At 39.7% G+C, this 17,775-nt stretch overlaps 1 protein-coding gene across 14 annotated transcripts in view; it reads right to left on the minus strand.

Annotated features, from left to right (window-relative positions):
* Positions 1-4,017: 4,017 nt before the first annotated feature.
* The window catches only part of rgs3a (regulator of G protein signaling 3a), a 133,806-nt gene continuing 120,048 nt past the window's right edge, over positions 4,018-17,775 (minus strand). For 10 of the 14 annotated variants that reach the window (XM_044096091.1, XM_044096093.1, XM_044096094.1 and 7 more), the window contains 5 exons: positions 17,016-17,086; positions 8,250-8,351; positions 7,165-7,226; positions 6,174-6,340; positions 4,018-6,083 (listed from right to left, as the gene is read on the minus strand). In XM_044096091.1, coding sequence (XP_043952026.1) covers positions 5,883-6,083; positions 6,174-6,340; positions 7,165-7,226; positions 8,250-8,351; positions 17,016-17,086 — 603 coding nt within the window. In that variant the 3' untranslated portion in view covers positions 4,018-5,882. Of the gene's footprint in view, positions 6,084-6,173; positions 6,341-7,164; positions 7,227-8,249; positions 8,352-8,598; positions 9,573-12,544; positions 12,691-17,015; positions 17,087-17,292; positions 17,479-17,775 lie in introns of those variants that run through there. The other 4 variants (XM_044096102.1, XM_044096105.1, XM_044096103.1 and 1 more) reach the window with 4 other exon arrangements.

The raw sequence follows: 17,775 nt of genomic DNA on the forward strand, positions 1-17,775 counted from the left end.
AGCCAAAACGAAGGAATTTGACTTTGGTCACGAGTGTGTCATAACTTCCTGTGCTCAATGATCAACATAGGTACCGTGCTTTTAACAATACAAGTACAAAGAAATGTATTTATTTGTATTTTATATATTAAAAGGCTGAATAAACTCTGTGTGTCACGAGTTGATATTTTGACTTTAGCCGGGCTCTATTAGATTTTCTGACTCAAAACCCAACCTCAGAATTTAGTCTGAGGACAACATACTTCTATAAGACATGACCAGCGACCTTCTGCACTCGATAAAAATCCAAGGTGATGAAAATAACAAAATAACAAACTTTTCTTAAAAAAAAAAAAAAAAACATTGTTAAGGGGCTCAGCAAAAGTCTCCATTGCTCATAACTTTGGAGCGAGGACTGGGGTATTGAAGGAAAATGTTAGAAAGACCAGAAGGTTGAGATCAGGCACAAATAGTAATTTACAAGGAATGGTTTGGAACTGACCCATGGAAACTGAAATTTCCGCATACTGAAAAATGCTATGTAAAATAGAGGGACAGATGATCAATGCAAAAATGACTGAGGTAACAAAGCCAACCAGAACACAAAAACTCCACACAGAGGCAGATTTGAGTATCAGTTGGAATATATTGGGCTGTAATAGGATGATGTCAGTGGACGTTTTTCCATTGCAATCTTATTAGTGAGGTGTATTACTGAAGCTTAGAGTTCCTTCAAGCATTCGTCATTTAAAGTGTTTTGCCATGGAACACCTGCATTATCTCCACTCTTGTCTGTGCCTGAGGGACTTCACTTAAAATCTGTTCTGTTGTCTGGTTAGCTCTGTGTCATCACTGCTTTTCATCATGTTAGCCTTTCTGGAACATTTAAGCGGGTCCATGTCAAAACAGTTCAGTGAGACAAAGAACTTGGGAAATGGGATACAACAATCTTGGATCTGATACTTTTTTTAAATAAACAACACTAGTAAGATTCAGTGTGTACTACTCAACATTTAATTTGAAGATCATTCAAATGTAGCTTATTTTTGGTTAAACTCCTGAACTGAAAATCCCCAAATCCCTAAATTACAGGCAGGATTAAGATATAGTGCATGAAAAACATGAGCACATAAAGACAAGCTGCTTCGCTAAACCCTATTTGATGAAAGGAAATGCGAAAGTGGAAACATCAGTTATAAATATGATGGATCAAAGCGGGTGCATAAACTTAAGTGCACTGAGAAAAACTATCTCTTCCCGGTACTTTATGCTTTTCTTCTTGTTTACTGTACACACAGTTATTTTAATGGACAAAATATCCTCAAAGGATCATGCTGACTGACTACTTTATTATGTGAAAACTACTTGGAGTGTGTTATAACCTCTTGGAAGAAAATTCCGACCTTTCAAGGCAATAGAAGCAGCAAACAATAAAAAAGGGAGTTGATTCTGCTGCAAGATGATGACTTGGTGTTGTATTTGTAGCCTAGCATATCAGAAATAAAACACAACAATACCTATTGCATGTGTGAAAAGTATATAGTGTGAACACCTTTCCATTGAACTGCAATCTGTCACTTTCCCGTTTTCTTGTTTGATGCCTAAACCCAAACTTTCATTATACTTATAATCTCAAGGGAAACACTAAGCACCACAACTTGTGGAACCACATTTTTCTGGCTAAAATTTATGCTTTTTTTTTTCAGAGTTTTGCCAGTCCAAGAACAGCCGTGAGGAAAGCTAATCGCGAGTTGAATTGATGTTGACCATGTAGCTGTGAACATGCATTTAAAGGCCTCACAGAGCAGATCAAGATCCATTTAAAATGAACTATATTTATTGTTTCTAAACTGTGCAACTGAGTTATAGGCTAATAGCATAAAAACAATAAAAACAAGTGACACACGCAGTTTAATGAACGGCAAATAATTATTTTAAAAAGTCCCTCCGCACCAGGCGGGTTAAAGAGTTCACTGAGTCAGCAGGGACAGCTGGGAAGATATGATGTTTCTTTTTGCCAAAAGTTGAAAGAGTAGACTGATCTGAGACTTAATGATTAATGAAGATTTTAAGCCCTTTTAATGCTCTGTTGAATCTAGAATGAAGTCATACTGTCAGTCTTCTGATGTGTACCTGCTTTTTTCTTGCTGCTAAAAACTAGCGTGTTTGTCCTCCTTACTCTAATCCTATGTATGTGTTAGCTATCCCGGCTATCCACATGACAATTGTTAATGCATGTGTATAACTGACAACGTCTTACTGTTTTGTCAATACAAACATACAACAGAAATTAGCTGAATATGCAGTGATGCAGAAAACCATTCACCCAGCTTGATGAAGCAAAATAGCTCTCTGTTTTAGGCTCTTTTTAAATGAATGGCTAGTGCTCATAAGCCACCATAAGCCAATATAATTAAGAAAAATCTATAAATAAAGACAATGGCTCTTGGTGTCAGATAATATCTTAACTGTGAAGGCAGAGGAAACACTGACAGCCACATCTGAAGCTGCCGGACATAAGAGACACAGGAGGAAACATAAGCTTGAACATATTAAAGCTGAGCTGAAAAACAATAGCAAACACTTCAATATGGTTTCCACATATGACAGAGAGGAAGGAAGTCTGAACAAAAGAATATGGCAAAGAAACTTGGCTTAAAAGTGGGACTGTTGGGAGGCATAACAAAATGAGTGGAAAAACTAAATCTACCGAGCCTGCGTTTTCCAGAAACAGTCACAGTGTGGAGCAAGAAACACTTGTGGAGAAAGAAACCATGTCTGTCAAAAAACAGATGGCAGCTGGTGAAGAAGATTAGGTGCAGTTACTACACTATCCAGCTCCAAATCAGACTGACCAACCCCCAAACACACACTAATCCACACAAGACTTCCTGCCGTTTCCTCTCATCGTTCTCCAATAACCATGCCAACACTCGACCTGGTGTTACATTCACATGCTAGTCCTGATCAACAGGAGTCTGAAGGGCTGTCATTGAGATTCACATTTTTCAGTGGAAGTTGATCCTCATTCATCATGCAGTTTAATAGGCCATTATCTTGAATTTAACTGTCTCAGTGAAAAAAGCTCAGTGAAAAGATCTAAAGATTTAACTCAAATTCATAAATTATGATAATACTGTTAGTGAGCCAATTGAATGGTCAGTTAAAGTTAATGAAATCTATTGTAAAATAATATTGGTCTGTTTTTAACAAGACAGATTTTTCAAGTGTTGGTGTAACTGAGTCAGGTTTCTAAACCACTTTGCTCACACATATTTTTCAGGGCCTTGTAATGGCCACTGTACATTAAACATTGACTTTGTTGGGAACTTTGTAATTGGTGGTGTGATTATGGTGCTTTGGAAGACCCAACAGAGCCCAAGCAGTAACGTCCTGGCTGATATTGTCTGCAGATGTTTCTTTAATATTTCCACATGATGACGTTTTCTTGTGATGCCGTCTATTTTACCCAGCGCAGCATGATGTTGCCATTCCTTTACTTCACAGTTGAATATTATTCCCAGGTTTCACTTTCTATTCCCTTCAAATGTAAGAATGTTACAGGTAGACATCCTTTGTCCATAATAGCTAAGGTGCATTTTGATTTTTTTTTTTCATGGCATCACATAAGAAAAGCAGTGTGTGGTGTTTGGGGTGCATCTTAAATATATCAACATTCCACTTTAAACCAAATTTTATTAAATTAATTGAATCTTGCACAGCCATAACATCATTATCTATGCTTGAAGTCATTGTAATTTTATTTTAACTAAATATCTGACTCAAGGAACTATGAGCACAAGTTTTTGTCAGTAATTAAAATAAATAATTTTGGCAGTATGACTTAATGGCTTTATTTGCATCTTTTAATGCAATGACTGAATAAACTTCTGACCCATATTATGATGAACCATTAACCTGTTGCTTCACTTCATCTGCCTTTTATTTAAAAAGTGTGATCTTTTGAAACATTTATGAACCTCATCCATGTGCATATTCACATCATGATAAAAAAAAAAAAAACTTGACACTCGACAGTTTACTTTATCAGATGGTTGGTTTATTTATCATTAGCAATGACACCAAATGTACTCTACTGTTTTCACTTGCTATCATAGGAGATGCATTTTGAATTGTAAACAGTGAAAATGATTAAATGCATTTCATAAAACTCCTTACAAGCAGTGTATGACCAGGGGAAAAAGAGCAGATTGTACCTGCTCTAACCTATTTTTAACAATATGTTATCTTATAGTTTTGAGTCTCTTGTATTTACATAGATACAATTGCGTCCCTTACTCATACCAGAAGAGACCTGTTGTTTTTTTGTTCTTTTTTTTTTATGTGTTATCACATAGTTTTCTTAAAGAATTATATTTACAACCATTAATTCCCCAGCTGCCTGCTGCTAGGGTGTTAACACAGAATCAGTTGCTTTAAACACAATAAACTACTTATGCATCTTGAAGTTTACATTAAGTCAACCTTATAGCTCGAACTATGTTTCTCTTAACAAATAAAAGGTAATGCAGAGCTCAAGCTGTTCCGTCTTCCCCATGAAAAATCCAAATTTAGCTAAATAAATGAACAAACCAAACATGATAATAAAATAAAATAAAAAAAATATTGCACTTATAAAGATCAGGACAACATTGGACCTGTTTGGTGGTTAAGAGGAAAGTAAAAAGCTTTAGGACGAGTGCTTGAGAAGACATGGAGGTTTGTCTTTAGAAGCATCCAGCAAGTTAATCTAAATAAATAGGCAAACCTTTGTACACATGAAACATTTCTTTTTGCTAGGAAATGAGCAACTTTTGTGCGTAGCGCGGAAGGATAAGGGAGTGCAGATTGGATCCCTAAAGTGTAGTGGGGGGGAAAAAAAGCAACAAGTGTGTGTAGAAAACCAGTAACAGCGAAGATAAACCAAGCTGTGATGGCAATGTCCTGAGAATGCTTCCTGATTAGTTCAGAATGAGCTACAATGTTAAAGGAGATGTTCACTTCTGGATTTTCAGTTCCTTTAAGTAGAGAGTCTTTGGAGGCAGGAAGCAAGTCGTCTTTTTTTTTTTTTGTCCAACTCAGGCTTCAAGCTTTTAATGTGCTTGGGAAGGGAGTAGTTCTCACATTGGTGTTTGAATGCAACTCCGGTTCATCCGTTCATCTTCTTTGCTTATCTGTCTCCGCTGACGTGTCCAGCCTTGAATTGAAAAAGCAAAAGGCCATTCATAGAAGCTTTGAGTGAGTGGAAATTTTAACAGAAAGGTAATTACGATTCAAACACCTTCGCGACCTCCATCACCAAAGCGCTGATGAAAGGGCAAAAAGAAAGAAATGACCTTTTAATCGTACCAACAGCGGTGAAGTTCCTTTACAAAGGAGGATGTGGTGGGGCAAGAAGAGTGTTTAAACTCGGAGCTAAAGGGAAAAATTGACAAAAACAGTACCGGACTGTCTTCATGTCTGCAGGGTTTTTGGTGCAACCCCCTCCTTTTCTCCAGTACAACTGGACAAAAACACAAACAAATGCATTTTTTTGTTTTGACCTTAGCATAAAAAAAAAAGCACATCAGAAACAGTGATCAGACAGGCGTTCAATTTCTGTTCCAGCCCTTTCCGTTTTTGGGCATCTGTAAATTTTGTAATATTCACCCATTCATCCATCCATCTATCTGGTAACTGTGTAAACTACATTCCTTTGTAGTGCCAAAACTTTGCTCATCTCCTCTCACACACATCACAGAAATCATAGTGAGCAGGGTGACGTACATACGCACACGTAAAAACAAAATCAAAAAGGCAAACAATGAAGCTCACACCCCAACCACTGTTGTTGTTTTTTTTCCAAGTCTGCCCATTTGTGTCTGTCGTCATTTTTAATTTCTCCTTGTGTCCTTCCTCGTCTCTTATGAGGAGGATGAGGTCGATGAGGCGCTGGGCTTTTTTTGGTTAATTAAGTCCAAGTAGAGTTCTGAGCGCAGGAAGCGGGGGTATGAGTCCTTTTCCATCAACCCGTATATCCGCCTTTGTGCTAACTCAAAGCAGGAGCGTGTCACATTCTGCAGGTTGTCCTTAGTGTGATCTCTAGTGTATGAATCCAAATTGACCTGCAGAGGATAGTGAGTGAGAAAATTGTAAGAGAAAATATGCAAGAATGAGGCTGTTTTGAAGCAACAACATCCATTTGACCAACTTACCTCTTTACATGACTGTATAGCGATGTATTCAGCAAAGATTTTCTTGGCTTTTGAGGCCATCTTGGACTGCGACTTTATTTTCTTGTATTCCTCGCATGCTAGCCAAAATTCCAGATTCTCCTCACTGAACTCTGTGCGCAGGAAAGCTCTGAAGGCTGCCAGACCATCTGAGAGGGAGGAAAATAAACAGAGAAGAGTTGACTAAAGTGCCATGGTAACCTCCCCATTTAAGCCGTCCTTGGAGTTTCAGCTCCTAAAATAGTTCAAGCCATGTGGTTTTAATGAAGAGAGAGGTGAAAAAAAAAACAAAAAAAAAAACACGCTCAACATGGCAGAAATGATCAATGTCCAAAACATCCTGTCACTTCTTAATATTTATCATATCAGTCCTGGCAGCAAACAAAGAATTTGATGGTTTTGAGTTCAAGGGGAAACAAATTAACTACAGCAGTTCGGTCCTTTTAAGTTTCTGCCCAGTTAATGATTTGAGGAAGAGGGCATCCAGGGGAAAGAATGGCAGGAACTGAGTCCACCCACGGCTCCTCTCTGCACCTTTTCCGTTCCCATGAATCACACATGCTGATAAGCAGAGCGGGAGCAGGCCATCATCTCTTACCTCACTCTGGTGAGTAGCAGTGAGGTAAGAGGTTGAGGAGAGGAAATGAGAAGAGGGGGAATAAAGGGACCAGGAGCACTGAATGAGGAACAGATGCAGAGCTGGATTTATGTCAATTACAAAAGAAACACCATAATCAGGGGCAAACTAAATTTTTTAAGATCTTACGACACATTGTCTTGGAAACTGTGAACTTTGTATGTTGGGATTAAGGAATTATGCAGCAGATTGCCCACTTTGATCAGCAGAATGAGCATGTAATCCATATGTGTCTTTAGTTCCCAACCCTCTAAGACATGCATAGTGAGCTGAACACTTCATTTGCAAAATGAGTAAATAAGAAAGAAGGAATTTTAAAAAAAAGAAGAAACTTACATTTGTGCGCCAGAAGCTTGTCAAGCGAGTCCCCCCATTTGAGCGCGTCCTCTGGGGTGGGCCTGCAGATGAAAGCAGAGCGGTTCTTTAACAAGCCCATTTCAGCCAGATTTCTCATTGTGTGACCCATCCGCAGGATTTAAGGCTTCGCTTCGCAGATGAGTGGGAATGTGTGAGCAGACGGCTTCTGTCTGATGTTTCGCTCCGGTTTAGTCTGACACATTCAGCTCTAGCTGGTGAAAAGTTGCAATTCGTTTAGCCATGAGTCAGTCTGCCTCTCTGTGGTGGGGGTCGGCTTTTATAATTCCTCTCAATGCCAGTTTGAAGAAAGAGGGAGGGAGTTTCAGACAGCCAATCAGGAGGTGTTCTGGGTTTTAGAGCCCTCCCACCACTGACAGATTGTATCTGCCCCCTAGTGCCTCTCATGGTTACAATGAATGCATTCTAACAGTTTCCCCTCACTGGAATCCACATTTTAGGCCCCAAACTGAGCCACTTTCATTTGGAATTGTGGACAACTGTTTTGTTATTAGGCAATCGAGCCGACATATAAATCAGTTTGAACATCTGAGTATTTTATGATTTTAAACACTTCAAATGCTGAACATTTCACTCTTGGTTTGTTTTTGGCATTTTGGTTTGTTCTCCATGACAAACTATAAACACAAACGTATGCTTATGAGAGCAAATTTATACCTCAGATTATTTTTTGAGGTACAAAAAAAAAAAAAAAATCACATTTAGCACTTATTTAAACAAATTTTATGAAACTATACAAAAGGATTTCATGCTTATACAGTTTTGTAGACAAACTATAAAAACGGAGATCACCGTATGCTGCACTGTGTGCAACTAGTAACTAAAAAGATTTATGAAATGACAAATACATGCAATACAGTTTTTGGAAAACTTGCAAGCTGTACTGTAGCCTTGATTTTTCTCATTTATTTCTTGAATGCCACACTACAGGGACACTTCTGTCTCTCCTGCTGCCCACATGTCTGCCTTCCAACACAGGGTCGGATCCACAAACCTGTCTCACCCTCACGCCCACATGCACACGCTGTCAGGAAGTGGCCACTTACTTGACTGACTTCATAGATTTGTCTAACTTCCCGGCTGGGTTGCTTCCTGGGGACTCATTCCTCCTCCGCAGGAAAGCCAACCGATTCTTCATGTCTTTGGCCCTGAGAGACAGGAATACGATGGAGGGGAAAAACGGGAGAAAGGTAGGTAAAAGCAGGAGAGTGGGGGTGGGGGAGTAAGGTTGAAAATGGAGAAGAAGGAGAAAACACAGGAAGAAAGCCAGATAAGTTTCCAAGTCCGTAATCCACAACGGAAACAATCCAAAGTATGGAATCATCAGCGGAGTCTCAAAGCCAGCCCACATAAAACCAAACGAGTAAACACCATAAAACATAAAAGGAAATGTACATTGTAGCCTTCAGCTGAGGTATGTTGGTGGAACAGCTTTGCGAAAGGCAAATCGCCTCTTCCCCACTTCTCGTCGGTGTCTTTTTGTCAATCTAATATCTCACTCGGTCCTTTTTGGTAGAGTGTCCCTGGCAGGTTGCTCGACAGGGACTAAGCAAATGTGGCAGAGGAGGAGAGAGTCAGTCCTCAATCATCTGTTTCATCACACCATCCTCCATGTGTCCACAGAGCAGAAACTGACCCAAGGTAGGGGCAATAGGCCACAGTAACATCTCCACTCCCTCCAGACTTCGAATCTAAAATCCTCCGGACCACCTTTCTTCCAACCATCTCACGCAAATGAGCACATTAAGACTCCACTGCAGTAGAAACCCAGCTCCTGGCACCCATGTGGTTCAATAGGATTCTGCACATTCCCATAATCCCATGGTACGTGTCCTGTCTTCTCCCGACCTGGAGCACGTGCTGCCTCATTGGGATGTGACCTCACTCAACACCCATTTCCTGAGTCCCTGCTTTTGATTTCCACTGTGGATTGACTGGCCTGCTAATAATGCAGAGCAGCCTCGTGTGCTGCCCAGGCCTAATCACGGCGAGCTGTCCCAAACCACAGGCCTCAGGAGAGCATGTATCCCCCCAAATTAAGAAGCAGCGCTTCCTGTTATAGACACTTCTCATTCAAGCTAGCATGAACTGAGATAGAACTACAGAGTAGTACAAATACTGTACATAAATACACATGAATCCTGATGAGAGGACTCCTCTACAGCCAGTTCCAAGAGACCCTTTCCAACAGCGCAAATTCGTACCTGCCTAATTGATGCTATTATGGCAGAAACAGGTGTTGGAAATTTCTGCTGATGTACAAAGGCGATAGAGAAGAGGTTGTTTATGCACGCTGGAAAGTGAGGTGGTTTCACACAAGACAGAGAGCACAACCAGCTGTGGAGATTCGTTTTTTAATACTGTGGGACAGGGGAGGTCAAAACATGCCTGACTTCCCCTGACTTAGATGAGCTGTAACAAGGAGCAGCTGAAGACCTCCTGATATATCCATGAGTGGGATGTTGTATGAAGGTTGATTTGCGTGTGTTTAAACCTGCAAGAAGGTCTAATAGTCGGCTTTTTCAAAACTGACCAGGCCTAAATATACATGTATACACAATCACAGTCAATAAATCAAAATATGTATTTCAATGAGGCTCATGCATCAGATTTAGAAAAAAAAACCCTTTTGAAATGGACCTTTTAGGAGGTATTTTGTTACTTTATTTTACGATCTCTAAGGCCAGGTAAAATAGAAAATTTGCCTCCCCACACAGCCGGATGAGTCATCCATTGACTGAAATAACACAAGTGCCCTGCTTGAAGGAGTCTCAAATCCAGATGCTCAACGGCTGAGCACGAATGCAGAGCTTTTGGCTTTAGGAAAACAATAGGGCTTCTCTAATGCTGTATACCTGAAAACAGCTCAGTCCTGAAAGTCTGAAGGTTGTAAATACTATTATAACATCTCCCATCCTGTATAAAAAAACTCCAAAGACTCATGATCCCAGAGCAGAATTTATTAGATAATTCTATTTTGGGGTTTTTACTTGAGGCAATTAGGATGAGAGCTGTTTTAAAATAAAAAGGAATCTATGTCTTGCCAAAAAATGTGAACAAAAAAGAAATTTATATTTTAAAAGCACTGGACAGTCGGCTCTCAGCCTGACAAAATATGCCTTATTATGTATGTCTGGATTTAAACAGGCTGAGCCCATGTGAGAGTGATGTGACAGTAATTTCAAAACAAGACACCTATAGGAAAATCTGTGTTTCTCTTCTGCCACCATGTGGATAACACTGGATACTGCACCCCCTCCCCAAAGAACTGATATCAAACAATACTACAATAATTCAGTTCATTGAATGTTTATTAAATATGAAATTCAATGAGTAAATGTAGAGATATTTAATCACAAATTTTATTTATTATATATTAAAATCAAACCAAATAAATTAACAATTTAATGTATTCCATCACTTCTAGTCTTGTGATCCAGCATTATGAGTTTATTTTATCCATCAGTCTTTCGTATCAATCAGTGTTTTAGAAAAGGTGTTTGGTCTGCAACTGTGTGGCTATCCATCTTAACAGATGGATCCATTGGCCAGCAGTAGCAAAATCTTAAATCAAAGGAGCAACGGTAATACAATAAAATAATTTCATTTAATTTCTTTTTTTTTCTTCAAATAACCAAAAACTATGACCCCACAGGCCTGGGGATCAGGATAAGTAGACTTGCTACTTTTCAGAATTTTCCCAAGTGTCTCTAATTCACTGAGCCACTTCAGCTTGACCTCTCAAATGTGCGGAGCTGTTACTGATGGTATTTGGACTTTTTTCTCTCTAAAAGCTTCAAAAATAGCTCAAGCCTTAACAGAGTTAAAAGAGGAGAAAACGGGAATCTGATATAGAGTCACATGCAGGAGTGTCTATTTTTGACATCTAAAAGCACAAAACAACGTGCCGTTTTCTCAGTGTCGGTAATTTTAATTTGATTTCTCAAGTGTTCTCTGTTCCTTCTTTCATGCCATTAGTTTGGAGTACCTCTCCATGTTAAGTTGCTTTTTTTCCCCCCACCTCACTACACATACCCCACTCCGGTCTGCTCCTAACACTATTAGCCATGTATCACCCTCCATTTGATTTAATACACCCACTAACCTCTTGCACTTAACTTGATCCGCTAAGAGGCTGACACATGCTCTGTCAAAAATTATCAAATTAAGATGATCTTTGATCTGCAATAACCAGCCAGACATTTCTGCTCCGCTGCTCAACAAGCTCTTAGCAGCACATCCACCTCGCTGCCCGCTCATGTCCATCTACCAGAGAGCTCTCACGCTTGAGCAAAGAACCAAGAGGTCTTTTGCTCCGCAATTATCCAACACTCTGTATTCCCTCTTTGCTTGGCTCACATTAGATGCACTAATAGCAACCCTCTGGCTATTCCTGGTGCTGCGGAAAGTAGGCCGCACTCACAGGGAAAGGCTCTGGTGGCACGTGGGGAGAGCTGCAGACAGACATAATGCAGATCCCAGTGCACCACATGCGTGCAGGAAGCAAATCTGCTACCTTCCTTTTCATTTCCCATGCCTAATCACTGCATGCCACTTTGTCAGTAATGGGTAATATAGTTTAGATGATATAGCAAAGCAAATGGTGAGCATTATCCCAGCACGCTGTCAGTCCCACTTCAAGTTTGTTGACCAAAGGCTGTGTGCTTGTGAACTGAATACAGGACATGACACACAAACAAGACTGAGTGTGGGCCTATTTGTGTGTTTGTGTATGTTGGAGTACAATGGGTCAAGTTTAGTGTTACAAAGTCTCTAACTTTATGCAATAAATAAACAAGTTAGTCTCTATTTAAAAGATCTAGCAACAAACAGCTCTGAAATTACCACAAAATACACAATTTCAAAGCACAACACCCAACAAAAAGAAAAGCATACACGGTGCTTTGTAGCCAAGAGAATCACTTTGCCATATTCCTAGAAAGAAAATGAAAAAAGGAAACTGTCCCAAATTTACTCCTTAAATATAGCACCGCTACATTGACAATTTCCGACAATCAAGACCCTAAAAATAACTCTACTTCTGAGCAAAGCCACTGTTCTAGCTGCAAAGACCACATGAGCAATCCTCTTCCTGAAATCCAGGTTGGCTATAAGAGGAAAAAGGGACAGCTTCGAGTTAAAGTTAAAGCTGCTTCCTCCAAAATAGTTCCAGCACCTCACTCTCATGGGGGCTCCATCTTCCTCACTGAGACTGTCAAATGAAATCCAAGCAGAGGTCAAGCAGCCTGCAAAGCACCCTAAGTGTGGCCAGTCCAACAGGACATCAAGTAAATCCTTCTTCAATCAATCTCGAGCGAAAAGTCCACAGTCCTGCTCTTACCTTTCCAGGTATTTCTCTGAGAAGTCGACCATGGTATCAAACATTGGCTCTGGCATGAACGCAGCTGCATGGAAGCATATGTCAGGAATGGCAGCGGTCAGGACCCAGGGATTTGTTTGGCAATCACATTCCTCTCACCCCCGAGAGGCTCTGCTGGAGCTTTATATAGTTCAGGGGGTCTGGAGAAGGCGGACCCTGGGCTCACCCAATCCACAGGCAGCACTCAGGAGATGGACTCCTTCTGCTTGGGGTCTGAAGAGTTTTTTTTTTTTTTTAAAGCTTAGATAAAGTTTGTCCCTCCAACAAAGCTTGACAAATGCAATGATCTGTTTCACTGACCAGTACAGCAAACAGTGGTAGAGCCCATTTAAGCCTGCTGACTCTAACATATATCATGTCTTTTATAGTAGGCAAATATTTTGATGTTAGCAAGTATGTTGTGGTGATGAACTTGCTTAGGACTGTAAAATAAGTGAAATCAGACAGGTATGACTCCTGATACCCCAAATAATAATAAAAAACCCTCTCCAAAACATCTTGCAGGGATAGTTCAGAATTTAGAAGTTCTAAACAGAGTTAGAAAAACAAAAAACAATGCAATATCATTGGTGAACATATAATGGTGTGATTAAACTACATTCTTTACTCTTTCCCATAATTTTCTGGGAGTTTTAGCATTTTGCTTTGTAAGAAACCCCATTGGAAAATTTAAACTAATGCTCAGAAATTCTATCCACTTGCCTTAATTGCAATGTTGCACATTGGGATTCTATATATTGTGCAGTTGTAGTCATAAGCAGATAACATCTAGAAAATACCTTTGTCTTAGAGTCTTTACTTGGTACAAATACAGATTCAACTGTATGAAAAATGTCAATCTCCTTCATGTAGACATAGTTTAACTTCTAAACAGCTGTTAAGCTTGAATTAATTGGCTATTTTGAGAAAAGCTGATTTGAAAGACTGAATAAGCGCCGCTGCATTTCCTTACAAAGTGTCAAATAAAAGTAGCCATTTAAAGTAGTTGGAGCACTTGTATTTTTCCACAGATGAGGAAAAAAAACCTATTGACTACTCCTTCCTAACATGCTGTTGGTCCTTCACGGGTTGTGAAAACAGCACTGGCTGACCAAGACTTGCACCCATCAAGATCTCTGTAGATGCCCTGTGGTATCTAACACCCCGATGTTAGCAGCAGATCCTTACAGGCCAGTATGTTGTGACTTGGAGCTACTCTGAATCAGACGTCTTCAAGGCACATCGCCAAACATTTTTTCCCTTTGCGTCATAGTTGGTATGTTCTCACCATGGCTTAATGAATTTTAAAGTTGTCCCATACCAGCCGACTGAGACTATTTTCATTATCCAAGGAATCATTTTGCTTTTTTTCTGAAAGATTAATTTTATTTTTTTTTTACAAACTCACAGCATTGGAAACTGATTCTAAGCTGCCATCTTTCAACGTGCACTGGATCTGAAGCCTGCACAAAAACCACGAGCTGCAAATTATTAGTGAAAATGATATAAGAAGAAAATCTTTAGTGAATAGAGAGTGCAAAAATGACTTTGGCCAGAGGTTAGAGAGCACAGTCTAAACTTATAAATAGCTCTAACAGATTTTGCAGCTGCAGATATATTTCCTCAACACACTGACTTACATCGCTTGGCTCCCATAGCTCTTTCTGTATGTTACCTATCAGCCTTCAACATCTGGAGGAAATAATTTCATTTCCTTCATGCGTGGCTGGGAAGCCTAAGATTTCAATCTATAGCAGCAAGATATTGAATTTGTATTCCTCTGAGTCACGCTGAAAGATATTGTGTCCAGAACATGCTTATTTGTGTGACTTTCCTGTGAATGAGCAGATAAATCTGGTGGCTTTCAGACAAGCCGCATGAAAAATGTCAGGAAACAGTTTGAAGCTGCAGTATGTAACTTTTAAACAACTATGATTCTTACATATTTGTTGAAATTCTCACTCTTTCCTGACAAGCGTGACTGACGCTGCTAAGACTTCCCTCATTGCTCACACCTCCCACCTTGCTCTCTGCGAGGCTATAGCTAGTTCTAGACACCAGAGTTTATTGTGGATGCTTGTTATCATGGCCATTGAAGACAGAGGATAAACAGCTTTCCTGTAACGGTAACTTGTTTCTCAACTATTGAGCAATGCATACACAAGCATGACTGACAGCGCTAAGAACTTCCTTGTGGCTCTGAATAGTTGTTTCTGACTGGGAGCTGTGTATTTCTGTAAAATGCTGTAGGACCACAGGGAGGAGGCAGAGGAACTGTTTCATTTTATTCTGTCTTGACATTATGACAATTTTCACAAATATGTAAAAAACATATTTTGATACAACTTTAAAATTACACGCCCAATAAGACATTGTCAGTTCAATGGGCACAAAAACAGTTGAACTAACATACAAAGTCTTCTATGCATGAGAAGCTTTATAACTCATTCTCAGTTTATTGATTTGCGATGACAGGAGAGAGCAGCATTATGACAGATGTACTTTCCATAAACAAAAGATAAACTATTCTCCTTTATGCAGCTGTCATTAAAGTTGCAACTGTGCAGAGCAGATGCCTCTTGTCAAACATTGTAGAGGTGAGCCCTTAAGGCTAAGGGCTGTTGCACCTGGATAACTCATCGGACATTTATAAAAGACGAAAACACCTTTCAGCATATAGAACTACAGCAAGGAAGGAAGTATAGACTGCTCCGTGATAAGAATGTGTACACAGTCTAACATTCCTGTTGATCCATGACGTTGCCTGGCATTTTCTGTCAATAAGTGTCAACTGCTCCTGAGTTTAGATCTACAAAGTCTTACAAATGTCTTCATGCAACTTTCAGAATTTTGTGTTACAGATACAAAGCTAAATGTGTTTTGGGGGGATTTTATTTGATAGACCAACAAAAGTAACACACAATTGTGAGATGTATATTCGCATCAAGCCAATTTCGTGATACCCCAAATAAAACCTAGTATGAACTAGGTGTTATTCACAAATCACCCTATTATTAAATAGAGCTAACTAGTAACTTAATAGTATCACAATCACAGTCCAGACCAGAACTAAATCTAGTCGAGAATCTGTGGCAAGGCTTAAAAATGGATATTTACACATCCTTTCAATTCAGCCTCACTAAACTAGAGCTACCTTGCAAAAAACAATTTACAAAATTTTGGGCTGCACATTTGCAAAGCTTTTCAAATGTAAGTGAAAATATAAGTATTGTCTAGGGCTGTTGGCTGTGAGTGAATAGGACAAAATGTAAACACAAAGTCGAATGTGTATGAAAAGTGCAAGGCACTGTTTGATCCATTTCATATCTAAAAACCTTAAAACTAAGTAATCTATCCATGGGATCATTTTTGAAACAATGCTCCAGAGTTGTGGCTTTTGATTTGATTACAGTTTTTCTCAATGAAGCCAACTTGAAGATGAATCTTTATCTGCTGCTTGTCTTTGTCTGCGTCTGATTGTGACAGGTATTAATACTTCACTTACTTTCCACCATATTCCCATAATAAAAAATCAAACACTAGGCTCTTTTCCGACTTGACATAATTCATTTTCTTATATTATGATTGAAACCATCTTACTATACTTCAACTCTGTCATTTACATTAACAAAATAATTACTCATTATGAAATATTTAAAAAATAGGTCTCACATTTTAGCTGGAGGCACCAGCAACCCTCCCGACCCCACTAAGGGACAAGGGTGAACAGAAAATGGATGGATGGGTCTCACATTTTACATGTCATTTATTTATCCCTGAAACTTAATTTTTATACTAAGTTATAACACTGCAAACTGTTGGTTTAAAAACGCAGTCTAGACTACCGGTGTAAAATAAAGAACTGGAATTTTAATCCCTTAATCTGCTGTTTAACTAAACAGCACAAAAACAGCCTGACAGGAAGAACAAAAAGGCAGCTAGCAGGCCTGCGGACAGCCTCTGCTTTATAGTCTATAAGTCTAAATAACGTGCTGAGGACAGCTGATGAATCCCAGAGGTGTTGACACACCAGAAAATACACAAACATTTCTCACACCTCTGAGAATGTCGGACACAAACATGGTATCACACCCTGCATTTACCAATCCACTGAGCAGATTTACCTGATATGGATATGAGGTTGTTAGAGTTTGTGAATGTTTCTACATGAGTATTCAGTTTAGGCTTAAAATATTCTCACAGGAACAGTACAATGAACGCTTCTCACCCAAACTAATGCAACGCTGGAGACGAGACTGATGTGTCAACTACAGAAACTCACCTCAAATTTCCTCAGTGTGTGAAACTGACCGTTGTTTAAATTAGCATAAATAGGCTAATTCCTTAACTAGGAGCTATCTCCACACTGCTATAGCCAGTCTCGTCCTCATAACTTATGTATTAAGACACTTTTATAAAAGTTGATTTGAGGGATTGTAAAAAGAGGACTTACAGGTTCTTGGACTTCTTCTTTTTTGTGCCGTTAGGGCTGACCTCACAGCTGCAGGGGGATCCGGCGCTCAGCTAAGGGGAGAGGAAAGAGAAAACACACTCCGTCATCCACCGTCCACACTTGAAATGGGGGACCCTTGATAGGCTCCTGCAGGATATTTTGACCAAGCTCCTACATGCAACCTAGTTAGCTTTTAAACTTGTAAATCCACAGAGTGTCAAGTTGAGATAGACGAAGTGTGACACACGTACAGCAAAGCCGACAAAAAATGGCTAACCTACAGCAGTAGTCCACATTGTAAATCCCACAAAGCTCTGTAGAGGTGCACGGCTGTATCTTGCTCAATTAAACTACGCGAGAAGCCAGGGGCTCGCGGTTATAAACAGTATATAGCAAAGGAAGGAAATTGAGAGAGAATGAGAGAGTGTGAAGGACCACAGCTGTTGTTTCTGGTGGCCCTCCAGCTGTGGCCAAGGTTTAAAGTGTTGAACTGGGACCCCTGGTTTCACATTACAGTTTCTGTCAGGCCGGTGTTTTGATTGGTCAAGAATAAAAGGGAAGTCGTTTCAGGGTGGGGAAAGGGTCAGTCCTCACTAATCTGGTGGCCTGAAGCTGCCCCATTGTGTGCGTGTGTCGTGTTTCTGTGTGTGTGAGACTCTAAATAATGAGCCATTGTATTACTGGACCATGCAGTTGAATCTGAGCTAGATATTGGCTATGGCTGCTAACACATAGTTGGTATTTTCTACCTCTATGGGAA

This window comes from Gambusia affinis, linkage group LG17 (genome assembly GCF_019740435.1).
Source record: "Gambusia affinis linkage group LG17, SWU_Gaff_1.0, whole genome shotgun sequence".
Lineage (NCBI taxonomy): Eukaryota > Metazoa > Chordata > Actinopteri > Cyprinodontiformes > Poeciliidae > Gambusia > Gambusia affinis.